Source organism: Hypanus sabinus, chromosome 12 (assembly GCF_030144855.1).
Source record: "Hypanus sabinus isolate sHypSab1 chromosome 12, sHypSab1.hap1, whole genome shotgun sequence".
In the NCBI taxonomy this organism is placed as follows: Eukaryota; Metazoa; Chordata; class Chondrichthyes; order Myliobatiformes; family Dasyatidae; genus Hypanus; species Hypanus sabinus.
The window spans coordinates 100,885,573-100,909,212 of record NC_082717.1 but is presented as its reverse complement, the minus strand read 5'-3'; the positions used below and the strand labels follow the sequence as shown (position 1 = coordinate 100,909,212).

Genomic DNA, 23,640 nt, shown 5'->3' with positions numbered 1-23,640 from the left:
TGGAATGGTAAACATCCTGCCTAAAAGGCACTACGTCCAGTTTCCTGGTGACTGCACCTTAATATCTGTGCTCTAGATATATTTCTGCAACTATGAAGTCAATAGCCTCTCCCACTGGCAGCCAGGTTCTGCGTTCTGCCCAGCTTGCTCAGGACTGACACTGCAGAAACAAAAGCGAGGACTGAGGAATGTAGGAATAAGAATCTGTGAAAATGCATTTGTTGAAAATATGAAATAAATTAAGAAATCATGGGAAATTCTTAGCAGATCATACAGCATCTGTGGAAAGAAAAGCAGACAACATTTCTGTGAACTGGGAAGGAGATGAAAGGGAAATTTAAACAGTACAATAGGTGGTGCCAGAAATGCATAATGTTAAAGGGATATCTTTGATGGAAAGAACAGACAGAAATGCTGTTGTTAAGCAGAGAATTTCAGGGCTGATATTCCTGGAAGAGGAGTAGCAGAGAATTCAACTGTTGACATAAGTGTGAGTAGAGGAATACCTTGGATCCAGTAATCATACTTCCATTAGTTTCAAGTTAATTATGAAGAATGATAGGACTAGATTCTACATTGGAGAAATGTCAGTTTAGATGGCATCAGAAAGGATCTGGCAGGTGTGGACTGGGACAGGTTGCTTACTGGTAAAGCGACGCTTGGTTAAGTCGGAAACCTTCAAAAGTAAAATACTGAGATAGCAAGAGGTTGCGTGTTCCTGTCAGAATAAAAGGCAAAGATAACAGGCTTAGGTGACTTTAATTTCGAGGGTACTGAGGCCCTGGTTAAGGAGCAGGAGGAGGTGCATATCAGGTACAGAGCTACAGGCAACAAGGAACAAATAAAGCACTTGCGGAGTATAAAAAGCACAAGAGAACTCTTAAGAGGGAAATTAGGAGGGCTGAAAGAAAACACAAGGTTGCTCTGGCAGACAAGGTGAAGAAGAATCCCAAGAGATTCTACAGATAGAATAAGAGCAAAGGACAAAATTGGTCCACTTCAAGATCAGTGTGGTCATCAATGCATGGAGCTGAAAGAGAGGAAAGCGATCTTAAATGGACTTTTTGCATCTGTATTTTCTAAGATGTACACAATGTAAAGAGAACTATGGCAAAACAGTAGTGAGGTTATGGGCTGTAATATAGATTATGGGAGAGGAGGTGCTTGCTTATTTGAGGCAAATTAGGATGGGTAAGTCACGAGGACCTTACTCCTCTGAGATGTACCCTCAGACTTCATGGGAGGCAAGTGCAGAAGTAACAGGACCCCTTGGTAGAGATATTTAGAACATTCTTACCATGTGCGAGGTGCCACAGGACTGGAGCAGAGCTAATGTTCTGTTGTTCAAGAAAGGCTCTAAGAATAAGCCATGAAATTTAGGCCGGTGAGCCTGATGTCAGTAGTGAGTAAATTACTGAAAAGCATTCTAAGGAACAGGATGCTGTATATGAGCACTTGGATAGGCAGAACCTAAGAAGGGATTGTCAAGGCCTTTGACGAAGTCCTACTTGGGAGGATGGTCTAGAAGGTTTGGTCGCTTGGTTTACAGGATGAGGTAATAAATTGGATTCAACATCGTCTTAGTAGAAACCAGAGAGTGGTGGTAGATGCTTGCCTTTCTAAGTAGAGACCTGAAATCCGTGTGGTGCAGGGATCACTGTTGGGTCCATTACTGTGTGTTATCTATATCAATTGTTACGAATGAGGAGCAACTCTGATGGGCAGAAGGGTGCAAAGTAGTTCCCCCCCCCCCTTTGAGGATCGCAAAATCGCTATTATTTCGGGTCTGATACTAGGGAAATGAGAGAGATAAACAGCTCATGTCAGTAATGCGAGAAACACAACGCAGAGATACACAAAAGTGGAATGTCTCCTCCTAACAAAAGTGGAACAGAACCACTGATTACTGCTATTGTCTCTTGGAGAAGGATTGTGTATTGAGTACTGTTCTATTCATTGAAACCCCTCAGGGGGCAACCAGAGTGGTCTGGTTGATGGGTTGCATCATCCCAACCTGATTAACACCTGAGACCCCGGGAGTGGGGATAAACGTAGGGTCTGGGGAAACACCCTTCAGACGCACCAGGAGAGACTCTACGAGACCGGTGGGGGCTTGTGTGTGTGTCCACCCTTGCCTGGGTGACGAGTCCTCCATGGAACGGTCTAACTAAAGGACAGAGGGGTCATACGTGAATGGCCACAACAACAACGCATCGACGGATCAAGATCGTAAAAGGAAAGTCGGCAAGTCAATAGGTGTTACTGCTTTCTCTGTTACTCTCTCTCTCCAACAATTGCAACACAGCAATCAACAACTACTGCATCCTACATGAACTGAACTGAACTTTATATTTTCATCAGACAATTCATTATCCCCTAGACAACGATAGAGCTTATTTCTTATTGATTATTATTATACCCGCACTTTTAGGTTTAGTGCTGATGATGTATATTATCTGTATACTTGCAATGATATTATTTTTGTGTATTTTTACTAATAAATACTGTTAAAAATAATATCATCAGACTTCAACGGATACTCCTATCTTTGCTGGTAAGATACCCAGTTACGGGGTTCGTAACACAATGATCTGAATGATAATGTGGTAAAGTGGATCAGCAAATTTTTGGATGACACCATGACTGGTGGCACAGTGGAAAACAAGGAAGGCTATCAAAATTTGCAAAATTTGGTAGATGAGACTAGATCTAGGGGACACAGCCTCAAGATTCTGGGGAGTAGATTTAGGATGGTGATGAGGAGGAATTGCTTTTCCCAGAGGGTGGCGAATCTGTGGAATTCTCTGCCTAATGAAGCAGTGAAGGCTACCTCAATAAATAAACGTAAGACAAGGTTCGATAGATTTTTGCATAGTAGGGGAATTAAAGGTAATGGGAAAAGGCTGGTGGGTGGAGATGAGTCCATGGCCAGATCAGCCATGATCTTATTGAATGCTGGAGCAGAGCCAAAGGGCCAGATGGCCTCCTCCTGCTCCTATTTCTTAAGTTCTGATGTAAAGTGCTCAGGAACTACTGGAAAAATGGGCTAAAAGTTGGCAGATGGAATGTAATGCAGCCAAGTGTGATATACAGCATTTTGGGAGGACAAACCAGGATAGGACTGACACAATGAATGGTAGAGCACAGAGATTGTAGAACAGAGATAATATAGATCTGTAGCGGTGTGCTGCACGCAGCGCTAAAATTACGACACGGAGTCGGTAACTGCAGTCGAAGGAAAAAACTTTATTCGAAATCTTCAGCCTCACTTTTAAGCCTCCCTCAACCTGCCCCCCATGGCACAGAGACTCCAAAGCTCTGTGCTCGCAAACCCCCGTAGGCTATCTAATTGTGAGTCGGTTCGGATGTGCCAGGAAATGGGTCGCCACATAACCCCCCCCCCCCCCCCCCCCAGAACCGGCGATACACCCCCCAATGTCCACAGTCTGGGCCAGAACCTGCTTGGGAGGTCGGCCTCTGCGCCGAGGTGCCGGAAACTCGGCCGGTTGCGCCAGGTCCACATGGGCCGGTTTGAGGCGGTCCACCGTGAAAACCTCCTCTTTCCCCCCAATGTCCAGCACGAACGTGGACCCGTTGTTCCAGAGCACCATAAACGGCCCCTCGTATGGCCGCTACAGCGGCGGCCGATGCCCGCCTCTTCGTACAAACACAAACTTACAGTTCTGTAGGTCTGTGGGTACGCAGGTCGGGTGCCGCCCGTGCTGTGAAGTGGGTATGGGGGCCAGGTTACCGAGCTTCTCGCGTAGTCTGCCCAGGACTGCTGCGGGATCTTCCTCTTGCCCCCTTGGGGCTGGTAGGAACTCCCCGGGGACGACCAGGGGCACGCCATATACCAACTCGGCCGACGAGGCGTGCAGGTCGTCCTTGGGCGCTGTGCGGATGCCGAGTAGGACCCAGGGAAGCTCGTCCGCCCAGTTGGCTCCTCGCAGGCGGGCCATGAGGGCCGACTTCAGGTGACGGTGGAAACGCTCCACTAGCCCGTTCGACTGTGGACGGTAGGCAGTGGTGTGGTGCAGCTGAGTCCCCAAAAGGCTGGCCATAGCTGACCACAGGCTGGAGGTGAACTGGGCGCCTCTGTCAGAGGTAATGTGGGCTGGTACACCAAAGCGAGATATCCAGGTGGCGATCAGGGCTCGGGCGCAAGATTCGGAGGTGGTGTCGGTGAGCGGGACCGCCTCTGGCCATCTTGTGAACCGGTCCACAATAGTCAGGAGGTGCCGCACTCCGCGCGACACTGGCAGGGGGCCCACAATATCCACATGAATGTGGTCGAAACGCTGGTGGGCGGGATGGAACTGCTGCGGTGGGGCTTTGGTGTGCCGCTGCACCTTGGCCGTCTGGCAGTGCATGCACGTTTTGGCCCATTCACTGACCTGTTTGTGGAGTCCGTGCCAAACGAACCTGCTGGAAACCATCCGGACAGTTGTCCGGGTGGAGGGATACGCCAAGTTATGAATGGAGTCGAAAACACGGTGCCGCCAGGCTGTCGGGACGACGCTGGCCGGTGGTGACGTCACAGAGTAGGGTCCTCTCACCCGGGCCCACGGGGAGGTCCTGGAGCTGCAAACCGGAGTCTGCGGTTCTGTAACTCGGAATCTCCTCATCCGCCTGCTGTGCCTCTGCCAGTGCCTCAAAGTCTAACCCTTGGGAAAGGGCATGAACGGTAGGGCGAGAGAGCGCATCCGCCACGACAGAGTCCTTACCCAAGACGTGCCGGACATCCGTCGTGTATTCAGAGATGTAGGACAGGTGGCGTTGCTGGCGGGACGACCAGGGGTCAGACGCTTTCGTAAACGCAAAGGTAAGCGGTTTGTGGTCCGTGAACGCGGTGAAGGGCCGACCTTCTAGGAAGTACCTGAAATGCCGGATTGCCAGGTAGAGCGCCAACAGTTCCCGGTCGAAAGCACTGTATTTGAGCTCGGGTGGTCGCAGGTGTTTGCTGAAAAACGCCAGGGGTTGCCAGCGACCTGCGATGAGTTGCTCCAGCACCCCACTGACTGCCGTGTTTGATGCGTCCACTGTAGGGCGGTAGGGGCGTCCATTCTGGGATGTACTAGCATTGCGGCGTTCGCCAAAGCTTCCTTCGCTTGAACGAAAGCGGCGGCGGACTCCTCGTCCCAGGTAATGTCCTTGCTCGGACCCGACATCAGGGCGCATGATCCGGGCAGCTGAAGGGCGGAAGCGGCGGTAGAAATTGACCATACCTACGAATTCCTGAAGGCCTTTGATCGTGGTGGGTCAGGGAAAGAGGCGGACCGCATCTACCTTAGCGGACAGAGGGGATGCCCCGTCTTTAGTAATCCTGTGGCCCAGGAAGTCAATGGTATCGAGTCCGAACTGGCATTTGGCGGGGTTGATTGTAAGACCGTACTCACTCAGTCGGGCGCAGAGTTGACGGAGGTGGGACAGATGCTCCTGATGACTGCTGCTGGCTATGAGGATGTCATCCAAATAGATGAACGCGAAGTCCAGGTCCCGTCCCACCGCGTCCATTAACCGCTGGAACGTCTGTGCGGCATTCTTCAGGCCGAATGGCATGCGGAGGAACTCGAAAAGGCCAAACGGGGTGATGAGAGCCGTTTTGGGGACGTCGTCAGGATGCATCGGGATTTGATGGTACCCTCGGACGAGGTCTACCTTGGAGAAGATCCGTGCGCCGTGCAGGTTTGCTGCAAAGTCCTGAATGTGCGGCACAGGGTAGCGGTCCGGTGTGGTAGCCTCGTTCAGCCTGCGGTAGTCGCCGCACGGTCTCCAGCCCCCCGTCGCTTTGGGCACCATGTGCAGGGGGGAGGCCCATGGGCTGTCGGACCGCCAGATGATCTCCAATTCCTCCATCCTCTGGAACTCCTCCTTCGCCAGTCGGCTTGTCCGGGGGAAGCCGCCGAGCGCGGGCGTGGAGGGGCGGTCCCTGGGTCGGGATGTGGTGCTGTACGCTGTGCCTGGGCATGGCCGCTGTGAACTGCGGTGCCAGAACCGATGGGAAATCTGCCAGGACCCTGGTGAAGTCGTTGTCGGACAGCGTGATGAAGCTGAGGTGAGGGGCTGGCAACTGGGCTGCACCCAGGGAGAACATCTGAAAGGTCTCGGCGTGGACCAGTCTCTTCCTGGGCAGGTCGACCCGTAGGCTGTGAGCCCGCAAAAAATCCGCACCCAGAAGCGGTTGGGCTACGGCGGCCAGTGTGAAGTCCCACGTGAACTGGCTGGAGCCGAACTGTAGCTGCACCTGACGGGTGCCATAGGTCCTTACTGTGCTGCCATTCACGGCCCTCAGGGGGGGACCCGGTGCCCTGCTGCGGGTGTCGTAACTCATCGGAGGTAAAACGCTGATCTCAGCCCCAGTATCAACCAAAAACCGGCGTCCCGACCTTCTATCCCACACATACAGGAGACTATCCCGATGGCCAGCCGCCGTAGCCATCAGCGGCGGCTGGCCCTGGCGTTTCCCGGGAACTTGCAGGGCGGGCGACAACGGCGGGCTTCTGCGCCCCACCGCTGGTGGTAGAAGCACCAGTGTTTATTGGGCCGGGGGTTGGCGGGCTCTGCGGCCGGGCCTGGACTGGTTTGCTGCCGGGAGCGTGGCTGGGAGATCTGTGCGATGGATGCCCCGCTCACCTTTTTGGCGATCCACAGCAAGTTCGCCCGGGCTGCCACCTTCCGGGGGTCACTGAAATCCGCGTCGGACAGCAGCAGGCGTATGTCCTCGGGCAGCTGCTCCAGGAATGCCTGCTCAAACATGAGGCAGGGTGTGTGTCCGTCGGCGAGAGACAACATCTCATTCATTAAAGCCGATGGAGGTCTGTCGCCCAAGCCATCCAGGTGCAGTAAACGGGCAGCCCACTCGCGCCGTGAGAGTCCAAAAGTCCTGAGGAGCAGGGCTTTGAATTCTGTGTACTTGCCGTCTGCCGGGGGCGACTGTATGAACTCCGCGACCTGGGCCGCTGCGTCCTGGTCGAGGGAGCTCACCACGTAGTAGTGTCTTCTGAGGTGATCTGGCGAATGTGGAATTGGGCTTCGGCTTGCTGGAACCATAGGTTCGGGCGCTGTGTCCAGAAACCCGGCAGTTTCAACGAAACCGCATGAACAGAGGCGGCGTCGGTCATTGCTGGTCCAAAAATCGTTTGGACTGTCGGGGTCACCAATTGTGGCGGTGTGCTACACGCAGCGCTAAAATTACGACACGGAGTCGGTAACTGCAGTCGAAGGAAAAAACTTTATTCGAAATCTTCAGCCTCACTTTTAAGCCTCCCTCAACCTGCCCCCCATGGCGCAGAGGCTCCAAAGCTCTGTGCTCACAAACCCCCGTAGGCTATCTAATTGTGAGTCGGTTCGGATGTGCCAGGAAATGGGTCGCCACAGATCCATAATTGTTTGAAAGTGGTATCACAGGTATATAGTTCATAAAGAGAGCACTTAGCACACTGGCCTTCATAAAAAGGTCTGGCCAAAGTTGATTGGAAAGGAACACGAGTAGGGATGACAGCAGAACAACAATTCCTGGAGTTTTGGGATCAATTCTGAAGGTGCAGGGTAGATACATTTCCAAAGAACAAGTATTCTAAAGGAAAGATGAGGCAGCCATGGCTGACAAGGGAAGTCAAAGTCAACATAAAAGCAAAAAAGAAATATAATATAGCAACAATTAGAGGGAAGTTAAAGGATTAGGATGCCTTTAAAAATCAACAGAAGGCAACTAAATAAATCACAGAGACAAAAGATGAAAAATGAATGTAAGCTAGCTAATAATATAAAAGAAGATACCAAAAGATTTTTCAGATATATCAAGAACATAAGAGAGGCAAAAGTGGATTTTGGATTGCTGGAAAATGATGTTGGAGAGGTACTAATGTGGGACAAAAAATAGTGGACAAACTGAATAAGTATTTTGTGTTAGTCACCAACAATTTTGTGTTGGTGTTAGACACCAACAATAAGTTCAGGTCTCAGGGAGCAGAAGTGAGAGCAGTTGCTATTATAATGGAGAAGGTGCTTTGGAAGCTGAAAGGTCTGAAGGTAGATAAGTCACCTGGACCAGATGGTGTACACCCCAGGGTTCTGAAAGAGGTGGCTGAAGAGATTGTGGGGGCATTAGTAATGATCTTTCAAGAATCACTATGTTCTGGAACAGTTCCAGAGGACTATACAATTGCAATGTCACTCCATGCTTTTAGAAGGGATGGAGGCAGAAAAAGGGCAATTATAGGCCAGTCAGCCTGACTTCAGTGGTTGGGAAGATGTTGAAGTCCATTATTAAAAATGAGGTTTTGAGGTACTTGGAGACATATTATGAAGTAGGCTAAGGTAAGCATGATTTCCTTAAGGGGAAATCTTGCCTGACAAATCTGTTGGAATTCTTTAAGGAAATAACAAACAGGATAGACAGAGTAAGTGGATGCTTCGTCTTCCAGAAGGCCTTTGACAAGGTGCCGCACATGAGGCTGCTTAACAAGATTAACAGACCATGGTACTACATGAAAGATATAGCATGGATAGAAATTTGCTGACTGGCAGAAGGCAAAGAGTGGGAATAAAGGGGGCCTTTTCTGGTTGGCTGTCTGTGACTAGTGGTATTCTACAGGGGTCAGTATTAAGACCACTTCTTTTCATGCTATATGTCAATGAATTGGATAATGGAATTGATGACTTTGTGGCCAGGTTTGCGAACAATACAAAGATAGGTCTACGGGCAACTTTTTTTAAGGAAGTAGGGAATCTGCCGAAGGACTTAAGACTGATTGGGAGAATGGGCAGAGAAGGGGCTGATGGAATACAGTGTAGGGATGTGTATGTTCATGCACTTTGGTAGAAGAAATAAACAAGTAAACTATTTTCTAAACAAAGAGGTAATTCAAAAATCAGGTGCAAAGAAACTTGGGGGTCCTTGTGCAAGATTTCCTCAAGGTTAACTTACAGGTTGAGTCGGTGAAAAGGATGGCAAATATGTTATTAGTATTCATTTCAAGAGGACTTGAATATACAAACAAGGATGTAATGCTAAGGCTTTATTAGACATTGGTCATATAGCACTTGAAGTACTGTGAGCAGTTTGGGCTCCTTATATAAGAAAGGATGTGCTGGCATTGGAGAAGGTCCATTGGATGTTCATGAGAGTGATTCTGGGAATGAAAGGGTTAACATTTGATGGCTCTGGGCCTGTAACTGCTGGAGTTTAGAAGAAAGAGGGAGATCTCATTGAAACCTATTGAATACTAAAGGCCGAGATAGAATAGATGTGGAGAGGGTATTTCCTATAGTGGGGGGAGTCTAGGACCAGAGGGCACAGCCTCAGAAAAAAGGACACCCATTTAGAATGGAGATGAGGAATTTCTTTAGCTATAGTGTAGTGAATCTGTGGAATTCATTGCCACAGATGGTTGTGGAGGCCAAGTCATTGGGTATATTTAAAGTGGGGGTTGATTGGTTCATGACTGGTCAGGCCATCAAAGGATATGAGGAGAAGGCAGGATAATGGGGTTAAGAGGGATAATAATTAAGCTATGATGGAACTGTGGAGCAGACTCAATGGGCTGAATGGCCTAATTCTGCTCTTTATGTCTTTATAATCCTTATAGTCTTAGTTTTGAGAACAGGAGTTTTGATTTTATGTTGAACTTGTTAATGACATTGGTGAGGACTATTATTGTGTTCAGTTCTGGTCACCTATCAACAGGAAAGATATCAGTAAGATTGAAAGAGTACAGAGAAAATTTACAAGGATGTTGCCAGGTCTTGAGAACTGAATTATAGGGAAAGATTGAAGAGGTTAGCAGGCTGGTGGTATAGTGCCATCAGCACTGGACTTCGAGGCAAATGGTCCCAGGTTCGAATCCGGCTGGGATGCTTTCCATCCATGCTGGATTAAGCATCAAGCCTCGGAAAACAATAACCACAAGGCGCAAAAAGGAACAACAATTGAATAAGTTAAGATCTTATTCCCTGGAACACCAGAGAATGAGGGGAGATTTGATCGAGGTATATAAAATTATGTGGAGTATTGATAAGGTAAGTGCAAGCAGGTTTTTTCCCCCCCACTGAGGTTGTGTGAGACAACAACTAGAGGCTGTGCTTTAAGGGTGAAAAATTAAATATTTAAGGGGATCCTGAAAGGGAATTTCTTCGCTCAGAGTGTTGTGTGTGTGTGGAACGAGCTGCCAGTGGAAGTGATGGATGTGGGCTTTATTGCAACATCTAAGGGAAGTTTGGAAGATACACTGATGGGAGGGGTATGGAAGGCAGATTACCATTCAGCCCAGCTAGATGGGCCAAAGGGCCTGTTTCAGAGTTGTAGTGCTCTATGCCTCTATGATTCTATGAACCCTGTCAAGCATATTGTATGTTTGAAAGTTGGCTGCCAAATGACTCGTTTGTGCACAACTGAGCTCCATGGTACACATGCAAATGGGTCGAATCCCAGTCAGATTCATGCAACAATAAATTTCACTCACCGAAGTATGGCATATTTTTCAGTTCCGAGCAAGCCCTCAGAATCAGGAAAACCAGATAGAGTACATACAGGGAACCCACTGAGAAAAAGAAAATCTTCATTCCCTACCAGAGGGGAAAAAAAAAGGAAAAACGTTAACAATGAAAGAAGGAATCCTTATGCAATGCCTGGGTTAAGACTTTTTACTGCTATGCTGTAGGTATTTAATTTCAGCAGTTCTGTAAGAGCAATCTGTTCTGCTTCCAGCTTGCTGGGTTTGAGCTATGATAACAGGCTTGTTATTCTCCTTAGAATGTGCTTTCAGCCAATCAGGATGGTGGAATTGGGAGAAGGTTCTGAACAGCATGGGGCTGAAGGTCTTGGTTGGCGGGAGCTGGAAGAAGACGGGGAAGAGATGGCTGAGGACACCATCCCTGTTGCACGAGTTGCTTGATGCAGATGAATGGCTTCAAGAAGGAAAAAGCAGTACTCCCGTGGGAAACCCGTTTGTTCAAGATGGATCACGGGCAACGTTCGGAAGGTGGTGTGTGCTTTCACGCAGACTGAGGGTCTGATGTGTGAGTGACAGACAAGTTCAAGATGAACTCCCATTTCAGTGCACATTTCACTGCTTAAGAGTAAAGGGCCCTTTTTGTATTTTTCCTTTCTTTCACTTAATAACTGTTTGCTTAATTTAAGTCTTAAATATACTTCCTTTTAATTGTATGCAGTGTATGATCTGGTAATTCTTGCCAGGGCAGTAACTCACACAGCATTCACACAGGGGCTGGGTGGGTGAGACATCCTCATGGATTTGGTGCACACCCAGTTTTCCAGAGACGCCCAGTGTAAGGAGGTTTCACTTACAAAAGAATACTAAAATGGCATGATAGTAGAAAAAAAAGTAGCATTTTATAGCACTGATTATTGACAACAGGATGTTTGCAATGCTTCTGATAACCAATGGTTCTGTCACCATATTACAGAGTTAATTTGAACTCATCATTGGAGGAACTCAGTGGGTAAGGCAGCATCAATGGATGGAAATGTGTAATCAATGATTTGTGCTGAGAGCCTTCTTCTAAATCTGCCTTCTTTCTGCACTTTTCAAAATGGTTGTACCGCTTCATTGTACAGTAATTCTGGAAATGCAGCTTAGCCAAGGTTAGACATGAAATCCAGATAGAGGAGAAAGGTAACCGAGCCACAAAGGGACTACAGCAACATTTATTACAATTTAATCAATCAGAAGCAAGTGACATGGTAAGTCAAAGGCCTGTTCCTGTGTGGTACTGTCCAACTTATTTTTCCTTTAGTGAGGTGCTCAAATATGATGTGGTGGTATAATGACATACGGCATTCATGTACTTTCACATCTAAAACATAAGGAATTATGTAAACAACAAAGAATACTTAATCAAACAATATATTGACAATATTACTCAAATATTACTGAAATAATAAATACACTACATTCCTCCCTGTTGTAAACTCCTAACTGGGAGTGTATTTTAAGTCAAATATGTAATGTATTGCTCTCTAGCCATCTTATATACATAGTATACTATATAATACAACTACTGTATAGACATTCACAGCACAGTAAATTTTAAATTGTCCCTTTCAGGCCTAGAGATTTAATCACCATGGAGATCTCTTACTCTTGTGGGATAACATACTGTTTTTCCTGACAGAATAAGGGTTACTCTGCTTGGCAGGAGAGACTTAAGGCTGTGAAACAATCTCAGGTCTTGGGGCCTTATCTGAGGTGGTTGTAGGGGTTGACTCCAGGATTACAATAAGTGGTTCTGACAGTTCCAGACACCTTTCAATTGACTCTTCTCTTCCCAACTGATCGATGTGTCTTCTCCAGATGACATTAGAAGCAATCTCCACTGTGTAGGACAGTGGTCCAGTTCTGCCCTTAACCTTTCCTTAACCAACTCTGTGGTCCCTCGACAGGATTGCTTGTCCAGAAGTGAAACATCAAACCTCCTTGTTTGAGGAGCCTCAGTTTGTCTCAGCTTTTTGTCCTGCAAACTCCTTCAGAGATTGGGTGTAAGGTGATCCAAGTGTGAGCATGAGACGACCTAGGAACAGCAAATAGCTGGTAAGTTGTTCGTCATGGAGTGTGCTGAACTGTGACGGGCAAGGAGGAATTTGGCAAGCTTCTGGTTCAGTGTACATGCAGTGTGTTCTGCTGACATAGCTCACAGTATGTTCTTTAGATTCTGGACAAACCTTTTCGCCAAGCCATTTATAGCTGGGTAGTACGGTGCTGATGTCATATTTAATTCCATTCATTTTCAGGAATGACTGAAACTGTTCTGCTACAAACTCTGGTCCATTATCACTAACTAGGTGTCCTGGAACACCAGTCATTGAGAAGAGGCTTCTCAACACATCAACAGTGTGCGAGGCTGTTGGGAACACTTCTGGCCACTTTGTAGCTATATCACTACTACCAAGAAATTTGCAATCCACATGAATCCTCTGCCAGGGCAATGCAGGCCATTCCAAGGGATTTTGGCATCTTCTGGGCATGTTGGCACCCCAAACAGTGCATGGCAAGTTGGTCAATCTGTTGATCTGTCCCAGGCCACCAGTCAAAGCTTCAAGCTAACGTTTTCATTTTTCCACACCTAAATGACCAGAATGTACTTCCTCCAACACTTTAGCTCTCAGCTTGGACAGTACAACTCTCAATGCCCACATAACGCAACCATCAAGGGCAAGTTCATCTCAGTCCTGGTAAAAATGGGGGAGCTGGAATTTATAATTCATATTCCAGCCATTTTGAGACACTGTGGGTTCTTTCCTGCTTTCTGTTTGGATCATCTCTGCCAATAATAGGGAGAACTTCAATTTGCATTAGAGTGAACACGCTGAACGGAATGTCCTCTTTTGCAAATTTTTCAGCTATTTTTCTTTCCAATGGTAAATAGGACAAACCATCAGCATTTCCATGATTAATCATCTTACTGAATTCGACCTTGTAATTGTGTCCTCCAAGAAACAGAGCCCAACTCTCTATTCATGCCGCTGGTGTTAGTGGAACATCTTCTGTGGATTGAAAATGGACACTGGTGGTTGTTGGTCAGTAGCGAGGGTAACCTCTCTCCCATACTGATACTGGGTGAAACATTTTACATCCTAAGCAAAACTCAAGGCCTCTCTGTCAAGCTATGTGTAATTTTTCTCTGCAGCAATAAGGGAATGTGACGCAAAGGCTATGGGACATTCACTTCCATCACGTATAAACAGTTGATATGACTACACCTGTGCCATAAGGTGAAGTGTTGCAGACAAGCTTCACTGGACGATATGAATCATAATGTGTGAGTACAATGTCTGGTGTCACCATTTCCTTTGTCCTTTGGAAAACCACTTCACACTGTTTTGTCCATTGCCATTTCTTCCTTATCTGCAGTAATGAGTTCAAGGGGTGGAGCACAGTAGACAGGTTTGGCAGGAACCTGTTATTATAGTTCACAAATCCTAAAAAGGACAACTGTGACGTGTCCTTTAGCCTTAAGTCTTTTTCTCAGCACACTTGTGTTATCCTTGTGCATCAATGATGTGACCACAGTAAGCAATGCTTAGTTTAAAGAATTCACACTGGTGCATCATGCTCTGAACACATAATCTTCTAATCTTTTTAACACTGTCTTGAGATTTTGGAGATATCCCTTGTCACCCTTACCAGTACCAATAAAGTCATCCAGGTAATACTGAGTGCCTGGGTAGCTTTGCAGCACCTGGTCCATAGATTTTTGCCAGAATGCAAGTGCAGATACTTCTCCAAAAATAAGCCTAATTATAGCAATAAAGCCCTTGGTGAGTATTTATGGTGAGAAACATTTTGAACTCATCTTCCATCTCCATCGGTAAGTGAGCTTCAGCTAAGTTGACTTTGCTGAAGCGTTTCCTTCTAAAGAAGTTTGCAAAGATATCCTCAACCCTGGGCAGAGGGTACTGTGTTGATGGTGACCTTAAAATTACCACAGATCTGACAGACCTATTCTTCTTAGCCACTGAGACCACTGGCATTACCCATTGGCTCCTCTCAACCTTGGAAAGTATTCATTCAGCCTCCATGTGATCTAACTCACTAGCTACTTTATCACAAATGGCATAAAAAACTGCATGGGCTTTGTAAAACTTGGGCATGGCATTTTCATTTAACACTATTTTACCCTTGATATGTTTGAGTTTTCCAATGACATCCTTGAACACTGTTGTGGCATCATCCAGTCCCTTTCTTAACTTGCCTTGACTCTATTGCAAGGGATGTGGTATGAAAATGGTAGATGGATCTGCAATTCTGCAATCAAGTTTAGAATCAGAATCAGGTTTATTATCACCAGCATGCGTCATGAAATTTGTCATGATAGTTATAGCTGTCTCAGCCAATCACAACCCCACAATGCTAGCCCTCCTATCTTTAACAGATAAAAGCCCAATCTGGCTTGATGGTTCTTCTATTTCACTGCTACAAATGTCTTTCCCATAGGAGTTATTTTTTCTCCAGCTTAAGTTCTTAGTTAGATATCTGAATACTTCAGTTCAGTATCTTTGAAATGCCATTCAAATTCATTTTGTGGTACGACTGAAACAGCTGAGCCATTGTCCAATTCCATTTTAATTAATTTTCTGTTCACTCCTGGTATAGGCCATATTGCTTGCCTCCTGTTAATTTTCATATAACGAATCTCAAGTCTACCCAGTACTGTGTCACTCTCATCACTATCAGATTTTTTTTGTCAACAAAATGCAGAGTTGTGCTCTTTTGAAACTTTTTATCATAATCTCCTCCCAGTGCAATCCATTTATTTTTGTCTGCCTGACATCCTCTTTGTATGTGTTGCATTTTCTGCAAGTTTTGCCTTTAAACTTGCATTGGCCTGGTATATGTGAGTCCCTGCCACAATGGTAACATAACTTGTTTTGGCCAGGCAGTTTTCTGTTCAGACATTGCAATTTTGTTCACGTTCACTTTCATTCTTGACTGCAACTCAATTGCATTTCTGGCTGCTGTTCCTATTGATAGTGATTTCAACCATTCTTTTAAATGTGAGTTGTGCTTCATTTAGGAGCTATTTTTGAATGCTTTCTTGTAAGATTTCACAAATGAAATTATCTCTAAGTGCATTATTAAATCCATTACTGAACTGACAATGCTCAATTTCTTCAATTCAGTCACGTATGCAGATCTGGACTCCCCTTCATTTTAATTTTGCATATGAATTCTGCAATCAATAATGGTTTTGAGTCTACTGCATTACTTTCACAATATCAGCAAAGTTTATTCTGGTTGGTTTGGTTGGAACTTCTAAGCAAACAGTGCTTTTCCACCTATTACACTCAGCAAAACTGGCACTTCCTTGTCACTGGCTATTTAATTTGCTTCAAAATACTGCTCAGTTTGTTCAGTATATATTACTTTTATTATTAATTTTATCAGTTGTGCAATCAAATGTGTCAATCTTTCCAATGTAGACATCCATTTCTGCTTTTTAAAAATGTATCATTATGATCATCTGGTACTCTGTGCTTTTGAACCTGTGAATTTCATCCACTTTCTGCCTGTTGCTTTAACTTGACCACTTTGCAAAGAAATATTTGCTGCACCTTTTTTTTAAACTCAAATGTCTTTCTCCTCTTTGTGAGGAAAAAAAAATTTGCTGCACTTCGATGGGTAGATAGTCATCTTCAGGAGATCTTTAGGGAGCGGTGTCTCATAAAGGCAACATCTATTATTAAGAACCTCCAGCATCCAGGGCGTGTCTTTTTCTCACTGTTACCATCAGGTAGGAGATACAGAAGCCTGAAGGCACACACTCAACGATTCAGTAACAGCTTCTGCCCCTTTGCCATCCGATTCCTAAATAGACATTGAATCTTTGGACACTACCTCGCTTTTGTATTAATATACAGTATTTCTGTTTTTGCACATTTTTTGTTAATCTATTCAATATATGTAGTTGATTTACTTGTTTGCTTATTATTATTTTTATTTTTTTTCTCTGTGCTAGATTATGTATTGCATTGAACTGCTGCTGCTAAGTTAACAAATTTCACATCACATGCTGGTGATAATAAACCTGATTCTGATCCATTTTAAAACTTCCACGTCACCAATGATTTGTAACTCCAGAAATCAGTGAAAGAAAAACATAGGAGCTGGGAAATAGGTCCATTTAGTTTTATTTTAGTGAGGCACTCAAATATGACGTGGTGGCATAATGAAGGATGCCATTGATGCACTTTTACATATAACCCATTATTAATTCCGTAAACAACAAAAAATGCTTTATCAAACAATATATTTACAATAGTACTGAAATGTTATTACTGCAATGTAGGCTTGTCCATGATAAATATTTTAAAATATGGCTACAGGTTTCAGTCCCAAGCAATATTAATACTCACAATTGCAACAAACTCCACATGCTATTATATTTTTTTTTTAACTGTGTTAGGAAACAGATTGTTAAAATATGAAGACCATTTCAGTATGTGCAATGTGGTGGTGCTTTTAAATTTGTAAATTCTGTTATTGCAGGGAAGTATAACAATTCTCACGTTTACTAAAGCTTAGCACATTCCTATGAATTATTTTGCTGGATGACACAATCCAACACAAGGTGCTTATACTAATCTATTTAACTTTCATGAGTTAAGAACTTCTCACCTGGAAGTTGCTTGTGTCCACTCGATATTGGTATGTTGGGTCACGTAACTCATTAACTCTGAAAAGGATCCAAAGAAAGGTTAAAATTGAAAGGGAGAGCAGCAACTGTGGAAAATAATTAAGTCAAGTTGTAAAGATAAGGCTGCATTAATTTACTCCGAGTTACCTGACAGTGGAGGCTCCAGAGAGAACTACCAACCAGCTGAAATGCATTCTCAGGATACTTGCACCAATGCACTGCAGCATGCAAGTACCCAATACAGTGGACCCCAGCCCATCCAACTCTGGAATCAGCAGAGATCCCATGAGTAGTTCCTGGTAGCACTGAGCTAATGCATTGGAAACCCTTTACACTTGCCCCCCTCAGTTTTACAACAGCAGGTGTGTTTGGCATGGCCCAATTCACCCAAGTGGGGTCACCAACTTTCAGTAAAAAGGCAAGCAAACACAAGTAATTTTTTAAAAATATTTTATTAAAATGAAAATTTTAGTTAAATTTATTAGTGTTAATAAATTAATTTGAATTGATTTAAAAATTGACGTATTTCATCAGTTACATTTACAGTGAAAAGGTCTGTGACAGCACAAGTTCAGTGTTGTGGGACATTAGCAGGTGGACAGGCAGAGAAACTGCATATGAGACTAGCATGAGGTATGGTCCTTCATGTACAGTTCAAGCCATAAGTGCTGTGTACTCCTGGACTCAAATCGTTTGGACTCTGAATCCTTTCCCCTTACATTGAACCACTACAATGCAAGTATCTAACACTTTATCCGAATACATGCGGTGCAGGAAGGCTTCATGTTAATGAGAAAATTGATGTATGTTTCACAGGGAAGCTCCAAATGTTAAAACAAAATCTACATGGAAATTCTTTGTAGGGTGATCAAGCTTCCAAAAATTCAATCTTCCAGGAGCAGAAAACAATCCACTTCTCTTAATGACACTTGCTATCAGTTGATGATTAAGAGTAGATGGGGTGGGGCAGTGATTTGCCAGACTGAATTTGTCCATTTACTGTGATGGAGCTCACCAAAACAGTTTTTCCAGAGAGATGTGTCACGCTCTGGAGTTGCCTTCAATATTCCACCCAGTATACTATCAGTACCCCTTGGCCTGTGGTCTGCTGTTCCGGCTAACGTTCTGCCTAAGGTTTCTCATTTGTCCTTTTGTCATCCTCGAGGACAGCAATTACCATGGAGCCTCTGCCTCCTCCTCACAGTTGTTCATCACTCACTACTAGATATGATAGCAGTGTAAAGCTTTAATTTGATCTGTTAGTTGTGGGATCAGTTGGGGCTACTATGTTAATTTTGGCATTAAACACACATGTACTTCGATCTGTAAAATCTGTAACTTCATCAGGGTGATACCTTTTTTTTTAGATAAGCCTACTGCCACCCTCAGCAGAATCTTGTTGATCTACAGTGTTCCTTGGAAGCCCAACTCTGAACTGTTTATTCTGTTCTGTGTACATTTCAACACAAGGTGGTTATGTAAAAAAATCACATCCATAATAGTGCCCATGAATCTTTAGCTATTTAATAGATTATGGGCAGGACCTCCACAATTTCTTCCATTTTTTTCTCTCACTTCCCTCAGCAACCAGGTAACTTATCCCCTAAAAGTGCAGTCAGCCTTCCTAGTACCTTCTCTCAGTCAAGCTTTAGTCCACTTGGATCTGCAGTTTGGGAAGCCAGATCAGGGTGTGGCACCTGCAGTAAACAGTATGGCAATGAGGAGTGCTGATTAACAGAGACACCTTAAGTCCAAGTTCACAGCTCCCTGAAAATGACAACACAGATGAAAACAATATTGAAGAAGACTGATGGAATGCTTACCTTTATAATGCAACAACACGAAGAAAATAGGAGCTGGAGTAGGCTACGAACCATCTGCAAACATAACTGATCTTAACTCCTCTTGACTGCCCATTCCTAACAACCCACAAATCCTCATCCTTTCAATTATTTATCTACTTCCATTTTAAATACATCTAATGATGTGGCTTTTACAACCTTCTGGGGCATAGAGCGACAGAGATTCACCACCTATTAGTACAGAGAATTCTAAAAATTCACCACCCTCAGAGAAGTTTCTACCTACCTCATTCTGAAATGACCAGCCCTTTATTTAATATCTATGTCCCTTTGTCCACGACTTCCCTACTTTTAAAAATGTCTCAACATCTATCCTTTCTAATCCCATGATCATATATGCTTGAATAAGGTCACTGCTCATTCTTCTAAATTTCAAGGACTACAAACACAACTAAATAATGTCTTGGTCTATGCAATCACTCCTTGTAAGTCAAGCACCACCCCATTAGTTTAATATTTTCGATAATATTGTGACCAAAACTGTACACAATACTCCATGTATGGCCTCACCAACATCATATATAAATGCAACATAATTTCCTAACTGCTACATTTAACACTCGGACTGATGAAAGCCAGCATGCCAAATACCTTCACCACCACCCAGTGTACCTGTGATGCCACTTTTAGTGACCTGCACGCACTGTTCGAGAATGTTTAATCAGAACTCTACCATTCTCAGTACAAGTTGGTCTAGTTGGACCCTTATAGTACAATACCTTGCATTTATCAAGATGTGTAGACTAGGATTTTACTCTCTGGAATGTATAGTACAATACCTCACATCTATCAAGGAGATATGTAGACTAGGACTTCCTCTCTGGAATGTAGGAAGTGAGGGATGATATGAGGTACAAGCAATCATGATGGACATATGCAAGGTAAAAGCACAGTCTTCAAACAGTCAGAATCAGCACTGTGCAGAATTCTTAGGCACTTATATATTTCTAGGGTGCATAAGACTTTGGCACACCACTGTAAGAATTTTATGTATTGCACTGTACTGCTACCACCAGAAAAACACATTTCATGACACATGAGAGTGATTGACTGAGATTGGGAAGGACACAGGAAGAGAGCAATCATGGTTGGGAAAAGAGGAAGTGAGCAGGAAGCACCAGAGTGACATTCTGTAATGATCAATTACCCTATTGTTTGGAATCAGATAACCTTGCCCGGTGTCTCAAGCACCTCTCACCGCCCCGGCACTCCTTCTCTGTCACCTGTCCCATTCCGCTCCTGTGGTGCCCCACTCTCGCCATTCCCAACATCTTTTGGTCCCGCCAGATTTACAAACTCGCTCTCCATGCCATGCTGACAAATACAGGACTGTTGAAAAGTCTTAAGCACATATATATACCATAGCTAGGGTGCCTAAGACTTTTGCACTGTACTGTAGATGATATCAAATCTGTTGTTCTGTGGTAGCACAGTGCAAAGACATAAAATAACCACAAAATACTAAAATAAATATTTGATTAAAAAAAGGAATAATGAAGTTGTGTTCATGGACCATTCAGACATCTGATGGTAGAGAGTGGAAGCTACTTATGAATTGAGGGTTAATTTTCAGGCTTTTGTACTCCCTCTTGATGGTAGCAACTGGAAAAGGGCATGTCCCAGATGGAGAAGCTCCTTGGTATTGGATTCTGCCTTATTGTTGACCTTGATGGTGCGGACAGATGCATCCATGATGGAGCTGGCTGAGTCAGCAGCCTCTGGAGTCTCTATACCTTACAACTGTGAATGCTCTCCACCATGCATTGTAGAAATTTGTAAGTCTTCAATGATATGCTGAATCTTCTCAAACTCCAAATGAAGTAGAGCTGCTGGTGTGCTTTCCTCATAATGGCATCAACATATCTGACCCAAGATTGATACCCAAGTTGTTTACACTCATGAACTAGAAGCTGCTCTCCCTATCCACCACTGATGTATGTTTTCCAATCTTCTCCTTCCTGAAGTCCACAATTAATTCCTTGGTCTTGCTGACGTTCAGTGCAAGGCTGTTGTTGCACCACCACTCATCCAGCTGATCTATGCTTCCTCATTGCCATTTAAGATTTTACCAACAATCAGAATCAGGTTTATTATTATTACACAATGGTGTAATTGGAGAATTTATAAATGATGTTTGAACTGTGCTTAGCCGCTCTGTTATGAGTGTAAAGAGACTAGAACAGTGGGCTAAGCACACATCCTTGAGGTACACCTGTGTTAATAATCAGCAAGGAGATGTTATTACCAATCTGCACTGACTATGGTCCCCGATAAGGAATTCAAGAATCTAGTTGTAGTAGAAGATTAAAAAAAAACACGCAGGTTTTTAAACTTGTTAATTGGGGCATTTAATACTGAACTGTAATTGATGTATGCTTTGCAATTGTCTATGTGCTCCAAAACAGATCTTGCATCTGCTGTAGACTTGCTGCGGTGGTAGGTGAATTGCAGGTTCAGGTCCTTGCTCATGCAGGAATTAATTGTAGCATTTACCAATCTTTCAAGGCACTTCATGACAGTAGATGAGAGTCTGACCAGGAGATAGCCTTTGAAGCAACTCACCCCACATTTGTTTGCTGCCCTTTAGAAACAGGTGGGAACATCAACCACAGCAGTGAAAGGTTGAAGATATCTTTGAACACTTCAGTCAACTGATCTGTACAGGTTTTCAGTACCCAGCCAGGTACATCGCTAACATCTGACACCTTACAAGGATTCGCCCTCTCGAAATATGTGCTGACATTGGCCTTTGCATCAAAGGTCACAGCGTCACTGGATGCTATACACATTTAAACAAGTGTAGTGTTATCCTCCCTTTGAAAACATGCTTAAAAAGGCATTGTGCTTGTTGGGAAGTGAAACATCACTGCCATTAATGCTGTTAGGGTGTAGGGCTAAGAGCGGAGGAAAGAGATTTAAGAGGAATTTCAGGAGCAGCTTCTTCACCTGAAGGGTAGTGTGCATTTGGAATGAGCTACCAGAAATAATGCTTGAAGGGGGCACATCAGCAACACTGAAAAGACATCTGGATCGGAAAGGTTTAGAGGGCTATGGGCCAAACACAGTTGGCATAGATGAGATGGACAAAAAGGCCTGTTTCCATGCTGTATGAATCTGTAACTCTCTTGACAGGAGAACCCTCTCATCCCAGGAATTAACCTGGAGAATCTCCTTTGGAGTACCCTCAGTGCTACTGGACCCTGTTTGAGGTGAGAGCCAAAGCTGTGCAGTATTTTCCAGACCTTCACCACTCTAACCTCCAAACACTTTGCAAATGTGTCTTTGTCATCTTCATTCACCTGCTGTGTTTTATCATGGCAATCTCTTTCATTGTATCTTATTGAAAGTTTTCTGGAAGTCCAAATACATCACAACCAGTAGTTCTCCCTTATCTATTCTGCTCGTTACATCCACAAAAAGGAACAGTAGATTTGTCAAATGTAATTTCTGTTTTACATGTGCATGTTGACTCAGTCCAATCCTGTCTGCCTTCTCCATCATTGATAATGGACTCCACCATTTTCCCCACAACCAGTGTCAGAGTATCTGGTCTACAATTCCTTATCCTCATTCTGACATGTTGCCCTGTGGCCTCCTCTACTGCTATGATGAGGCCACTCTCAGGTAGGAGGAGCAACATTTCATCTTCTGCCTCCAACCTGATGGCATGAACATCAATTTCTGCAACTACTAATTTTTCCCCTTTCATCCCTTCTTCTCAATTTTTCATTCTGGATTCCCTCTTCTCCTCCTGACCTGCCTATCACCTCCCCCTGGTGCCCCTCTTCCCATGGTCTACTGTCCATGCCTAACAAATTCCTTCTTCTCCAGCCCTTTACCTTTTCCACCTATCATCTCCTAGATTCTTACTTCATCCTCTCTCCCCCACCCACCTGGCATCAACTATCACCTTCTAGATAATACCCCTTCCTCTCCCTCACCTTCATTTTCTTAATCCGGTTTCTTTTCACTTCCTTTCCAGTCCTGATGAAGGGTCTTGGCCCAAAACATTTACTTATTATTAATTTCCATACATGCATCCTGACCTGCTGAATCCCTCCAGCATTTTGTGTGTGTTGGTCTACAATTCCATTTTCTCTCTAGCTTTCTACTGTATGCCTCTCACTGTGATTCCTCACCCATGTCACCAACTAAAGCACCATGCGAGATCCGAACAGCAGCTGGCAGAGGCCTCTGCATTCCAGCGATTACTCTCTCTCTATGATGAGAGTGAGTTTATTGCTGATTCTTAAGTCAGGCAATCTCTAAAGCAACTCTGCAAATGGTAACGTAGAAACAGCAAGATGTTGGCTTCCCCTCTCGTGTAGGAGTGAGATCTCTCCCACATTAGGGGGAGAGGGAGAGGGATGCCAAACTGTTGGAATGAACAGTGGTTTTTGATGGAGTCTTGGGAGCTTTGCTATTGATTGCATGGTGGATGAAGGGGAGGTTGCTGTGTTCTGTTAGAATAAGTGTGGGGAAAGGGACGGTGAGCATTGATGACTTGGAAAGAGGGAGGGAAGCTTTGGGGTTCTGATGTTTTTCTGTCATTCATTCTTTGGGGTTTTTCTTCTGTTTCGTGGATGTCTGTGAAGAGCAAGAATTTCTGGTTGTATACTGTATA

At 44.4% G+C, this 23,640-nt stretch overlaps 1 protein-coding gene across 3 annotated transcripts in view; it reads right to left on the bottom strand.

Moving 5' to 3' along the window:
• The window catches only part of tmem181 (transmembrane protein 181), a 112,294-nt gene that overhangs the window by 22,079 nt on the left and 66,575 nt on the right, over positions 1 to 23,640 (bottom strand). For all 3 annotated transcript variants that reach the window (XM_059986551.1, XM_059986552.1, XM_059986553.1), the window contains 2 exons: positions 17,136 to 17,193; positions 10,464 to 10,566 (listed from right to left, as the gene is read on the bottom strand). In XM_059986551.1, the coding sequence (XP_059842534.1) occupies positions 10,464 to 10,566; positions 17,136 to 17,193 (161 nt within the window). The remainder of the gene's footprint in view (positions 1 to 10,463; positions 10,567 to 17,135; positions 17,194 to 23,640) is intronic.